Source organism: Sprattus sprattus (genome assembly GCF_963457725.1).
Source record: "Sprattus sprattus genome assembly, chromosome: 13".
Classification (NCBI taxonomy): Eukaryota; Metazoa; Chordata; class Actinopteri; order Clupeiformes; family Clupeidae; genus Sprattus; species Sprattus sprattus.
In genome coordinates this window covers 28,757,343-28,763,342 of record NC_137911.1, presented here as the reverse complement: position 1 = coordinate 28,763,342, position 6,000 = coordinate 28,757,343, and the positions used below count along the sequence as shown (strand labels likewise).

Below are 6,000 nucleotides of genomic sequence, written 5' to 3'. Positions count from 1 at the left end.
AATGCACCAGGATACATAGTGTACTACCTCTCATTGTTGGTGCTTTCTCCAGAAAAAAAACACTATGGAGAAAGTTTGTCTGCAAAGCTTCCGTCGTTCTGATGTGCTTTGTTTATATTTTTTACTCATAATTTTAAATGACAGCTTTAGTTTATGAGATTACCAATAACATTTTAGGGGCAACATTTTTCAGCTAAACTGAAAACGTTTTCTGTAAACTCAGGGCGTGTATGAAGCAAAACCAGGGGAACAGAACACAGAAATAAAGTGAAAGTATATCTCAAATGAAATAGCATTGTGCCACGACATAAGCTTGAGATCCCATGTCCAATTACCTCAAGGTCACACATTATCTCTTGTGTGTCAAATAACCCTTGATTGGCCAACAATCATATTTATTTTGTGGAAATACGTTCAACATAAAACACTTTAAGGGATAGATGCACTTCATTAATTCACAAATTTACAGGCACGGTATTTACTATTGTGTGAAGCTGATTACTAATGAACAGTACTTTCCATATAGGCTAAGCTGTATTTTTTCCGCAGGTGCCTGGTCATTAACGCTGTCATTTTTCAGAGCAACTTCTGACTTGCTCAAAGGCTCCAGAAACCCAAACCATGAGTGCATTATATTTGACAGCGCGCTGTAATTTACAGCAGGCCATGGCGAGCAAGCGGTGAAAAGGTGGCAGGCATTCAATTGCTGTAAACCTAAAATAGGGGGAAAACAGACGGAGATTTGTTGAAAGAGCGGAAATTCATTTTCATTTCTTTTGACATGTGCAAACAAATCAATTTCTCTTTCTTCGTTTTGTTGCGTTACATACTGCGGCTTTAACAGCCCTGCCTGCTAATCGTTAAGTGCTCCTTAGTTTAAGTTTTCCTGACTTTCATGCAGCCTAACGTTTCATGTTGTTAATGCTTCTTATTTTACCATTCCTAGGTTAAAAATAAATTGCATATTTGTTGAGTTTTCAAACTCCAGGCACACTCCATGCAGCCAACCTCATGAAAGGAGTACGTCCTTCGGATGCGGCTCGGTAGATTTTCAATAGCCAACAAACATCAGGAAAGAAGCAGCTGTTGGAAAAGTAACTGAACTTGTAACAATGTAACCTGCAGTGAAGGTCGCCAACAAATCCAAAGAGCACACAAAACAGGGAGGGCATACGCAAGGAGACAGTAACCTATTGGCGTGACGTCCAGTTTACATCGAATGGGGTTTATTCGAGGGCACATGCAATTTAACTGGCCCGTAGTAGCCTACATCACGGTACAAACTCATTTAAAACAGGCCTTGCATTCAAATGTAGGCCTGCAACAGGTAGGTTTATCATCCCACAGCCTTTCGGATAGGCTTAGCATACAAAAGCAACTGATGAGTCTAGGACACATTAGTTTGAAGCAAAGTGGAAAGCTAAATTTAGACTTGCACAACCGATACTGCTCCTGAAGGCAGGCTGGTCTCCCTGAAGTTACACACTAAAGTTCACCCGGATAGATATTACTGAACCGCGAGACATTCCGAGTGCACGCGGGTAGTCTGCAGATCCCTCAAGAAAGATTCTTAAATTTATGTGAGGCGAAAAATATTAAGTTAACACGTCAACGTTGAGCACCTGACTGTGGTCTAAAGCGTTCAGCATTCGTGAACAGGTAACCCCGTAAAGTTTGGTCAAGTTTAATGTGAAACCCCAGTTACCTGTACAGAGGCTAAGGCTAACATACTAACGTGTCTTAAGGCGTTTTAACTAAACCCGACTGCTTTGGCTAAACGTAGACCTATGCCAATGGATCAAAAAGGTGCACAACATTACTCAAGTGTAACTATAATACTTTTATTACAGTACAGTAAAACATGCTTTGCATTATCTTGTTATTTATGTAGAAAAGACAAGAAACCATGTCCCCAAACAAAAAGCAGGGATTACTCCGAGAGGCGTCTCACCAAGTTATTGCCGGCGGCTCCGCAGGTATGTCACAAAGCTGAAGTTCAATAACTGGTTAATCATCTTTGTGATAATTCACAGGTAGGCTAGTCTGTCTACCGTGCAGCTGACACACTGGAGTCTGTGGTTGCTAGTGGGATTGCATAACAACCATCACCGTCTGTTCCAAGTCCTCTTCAACAGACTGGATATATTTGGTTACTTATTATACAAAGTTAACGGACTTTGAATGGAGACCCTGTTATTAGGTTGTATGCAGGCATGTTTGCCTTCTGATCAGGTTTACTCCTAGTAGCCTCGGTAGGCATTTACGCTCGGGTGACGGAAAGCATTGGTTCCACATCTTTTAAAGTACGTCCGGGAAACAGCAGTGCTGGCACAGATACATTCCGAGGTCCCAGCCCGTGCAGCCTTCAGTTGATCATTTTGTACAGAGCAGCACTATGAACGGAGGTTGTTTCCAAAAAAGGCTTTTTTTTTTTAATAGGAGAGAAATACAAAGCTTCAGCAGTTTGATCGATTTGTAGTTCATCCCAAATATAGCCAATGCAAATCAATGGGCGTTCAAAAGCGTCGAGAGACAGTGCAAACATTATAGTTGCTCTGATCTGTGTACTTTGTGTGGTACAAGATATCTACTTGGTTGTTCTTCAAGTTTTGAGTTACAAGCTACAGGCTACAAGATAGATGTGTCATTTCATGTTTGCTGTCTCTAAGTGCAGTTGAATTTGATGTTTTGTGGTTATTTGTTTTACTTATTTATATTTTTTATAATTTATAATTTTTCTTAAGAGAATAAACCTTACGGATAATACTACTTATAATAATTGCTATAAAAAGCAATAAAAATACCCCTGAATATCCACTGAGAAGGACGGGACATTCCCTAGCTTCTACATGGAAGTCCCAATCTCCTGACAATTTTTTGCAAAGTATAAAATTAGAATCATACGCCATATTTATGTCTGGCATGGTAGTAGGCTACCTCTGATCTTCTGTAAAGATGATAAGCTTTATAAGTGGTTAGTTTAGGTCTATCTGGAGTGTCAATGGGTGTCTCAGGTGATCTCTGCGATAAGGTTTGAAATATTTAAGATGTCTTATGTCTTATTCTGAGAAACTTGAAAGCAGGTAACATTTTAAATAACGATTCACGTGCCCAGAATTATATTGCTAATTAATTAGCACACACACACACACACACACACACACACACACACACACACACACACACACACACACACACACACACACACACAAACTTCAAAAGATTGTAAGCTTGTTTTCAGACATGTATGTTTTTGTTTAAAAGTGAAAGCCATCTAGTCTACATGGGATGCAGTTATCCTTTTATTCTCGAAGTATGCAGAGCTGGTGGCAAAGCAAGGCAATGAGGTTGGCAAGCACACAAAAGGCAAGTGAAGATAGGTGATCAAGACTTTGTAGCTAATTCAACCACAATGCTTCAGTTGCACTCTAGTTTTGAGGACAGTCAGTACGTTTACATGATGGCATAAACCCGATTTCGGCTAAAGCCTGGCTTCTCTATCCATGGGGGGGCAACTGCTTTATCTCACGGTACATGGCAGTGACAAATGCAGATCTTGGCAGCATCTGTTCAAATCAAATGTGGAATGTTTACATTACGATGACATGACTAATAAGTGGTGGAAAAGTAATATGAAAATATTTGTTCAGTGAATTAGCGCGATCTGTCCAAAACTGTCGCAGTCAATGTTTTTCTAATGTCAACACATTGGTATAGGCTACCACATAACTATCATCAGGCTATCCCGGTATGTCGCAACAAACCTTTGATCTAAACAGAATATTCAGTATGGAATGGGAATAGAGCAGTATCTTTTTATCCTGTTTGACACACATGAGTCACTCAAAAGACAAGTGAAGATAGGTGATCGAGACTTTGTGGCTAATTCGACCACAATGCTTCCAGTGGTTATGGCTGAGGTCCTCACAGACTACTTGAGGACATGTAAATTAACCCAGTGGTGTAGTGGTCCCTGGAGAAGTGGGTATACTCGTAATTTTTTTAAGCAACACATACAGCACAGGATAAACGCCCTGTTTTGAGAAGTAGGTATACGCAATGCTGACTGAAAAACAAGTGGGTATACTCCGTATACCTGCGTATACCCTGGACTACACCACTGCGTATATTATGTGAAGAAGCATGTTGTTGCGAGATGTTTGGGTGCCTAAGGGGACCAGGGTTTGTATCCAATTTTTAATCCCTTACCCTCTTAGATGAGATTAGATTAGATTCAACTTTATTTTGTCATTGCACAGAGTGCAAGTTCTTAGACAACGAAATGCAGTTTAGCATCCAACCAGAAGTGCCAAATAGCAATGAAAGTGCAGAGTATGTGCCTATGTAAAGTGGAATAAGCGAATAAATAAGATATATACAGTAAGAGTTAGGTATGAAATATGAACAGAATTGGGACTAGCAGCAATTGAGGTAGGAAGTGTAGATAGATATGAAATATATAAAGTGCAGGTGTGAGTATTAGTGGTGGTAATAAGTAAAGAGAAGTGAATGAGGTAGTAATAATATAGTGATTAGTAAGAGTTGTAAGGTGTAAGTACAGTTAGTACAGTAATACAGCAAAAATAGATTGTAAGTACAGTTAATACAGTAAAAAGTGGGATAAACAGTAAAAGGTTCGTAATCCTCGGGGGGCTCTTCCATCCCCAACCCCTTCCCTTACCCTAACCTGGGTTTGTTCTCCCGAGGGGGTGTACACCCCAACCCTCCCACCCCTCACTATGAATAGTTTACCCCCCAACCCTCCCACCCCTCACTTTGAATAGTCTGTGGCATGCCATAGTATAATGATGTTGATGTGCAGATATTTAGCCATGCATCGTTCAGAGATATGCTTGTGAAATCTTGTGGGTGTGTATCTGTTGTTGTCCCTGGTATTGACATGTGTATGAGCATGAGTGACATGAGCAACACGAGTCACATGAGTATGGAGGATGGGGGGGGGGGGGGGGGGGCACTGTGGCACAAGCAGTAGCCCCGATCACATTCGGGCTTGATGCCCATGGAGGACACGGGTTCGAATCAGGCCCGATGTCATTACTCCTGTCCACTCCCCACCTCTTCTCCCTCTCATTTCCTGTCACACTCTTCACTGTACTATCGGAAAAAAAAAGGCAAAAAAAAAAAAGGTCCAAAAATAAATCGTGAAAAAAAGGAGGATGGTGTTGAGGTGGAGGTGGCGTGGGTCTTAATGTAATGAAACACTCATGAAGGAAGACGTCCACCATCTTGACCACCCCAGTGAAATGCTCATGAAGGCATAACATTGTTGTACAGCTTTTAAGTATCGGTGTGATGGATGTAGTGCACCCTGTTGTTATGATTCTAAGGCTAGGTTGTTGGGTATGAGTACTTGGGCATGTGCCAGTGAAAGGTTTGGTCGCTGTGGGAAGTCCCCAAACCAATAGCACAAGGAATTTAACATCTCTGTATACAACTGAAAATTGAAGCAAGGTTCACATGACCTTCTTATATACTGTTATAAGGGAATGGCGTGCATACACTGTCTGAACACTCGCACACACACACAAACAAACATGTTGAGGGATATACACTGTGGTGGTGACCACACATAATTCATGCTCATCCCTCCTGCTGTTCCCTCGGTAACCAGTCCCTGCTAACAACCCTGAGACAGATCGTGGACACTAGCACTAATGGATGTGTCATGCCTCCTTGTGTGTGTGTGTGTGTGAGTGTGAGTGTGTGTGTGAGAGTGAGTGTGTGAGTGTGTGTGTGAGTGTGTGTGTGTGTGTGTGTGTGTGTGTGTGTGTGTGTGTAAGTGAGCTGAGATGTGTCATGCCTCCTTGTCACTTATGTGTATTTTATGTAGCCTCTGGATAGTTGAAAGGCGTAAGGAGTAAACACTTGCCATTCCAGTACATTCCTGTTCCTATTCAATATTGTAAGACTAAACTCTGTGTGCAATCAGTTTGGTGTTTAAAAAAAGTCAACAAACTTTTACATTTTACATTAATGTAT

The 6,000-nt window shown here is 41.1% G+C and overlaps 1 protein-coding gene across 1 annotated transcript in view; it reads left to right on the top strand.

Annotated features, from left to right (window-relative positions):
- Positions 1–1,507: 1,507 nt before the first annotated feature.
- Positions 1,508–6,000, top strand: part of slc25a21 (solute carrier family 25 member 21) — a 105,715-nt gene continuing 101,222 nt past the window's right edge. Inside the window, exons 1-2 of the mRNA XM_080849705.1 lie at positions 1,508–1,659; positions 1,892–1,976. Coding sequence (XP_080705831.1) covers positions 1,907–1,976 — 70 coding nt within the window. The 5' untranslated portion in view covers positions 1,508–1,659; positions 1,892–1,906. The remainder of the gene's footprint in view (positions 1,660–1,891; positions 1,977–6,000) is intronic.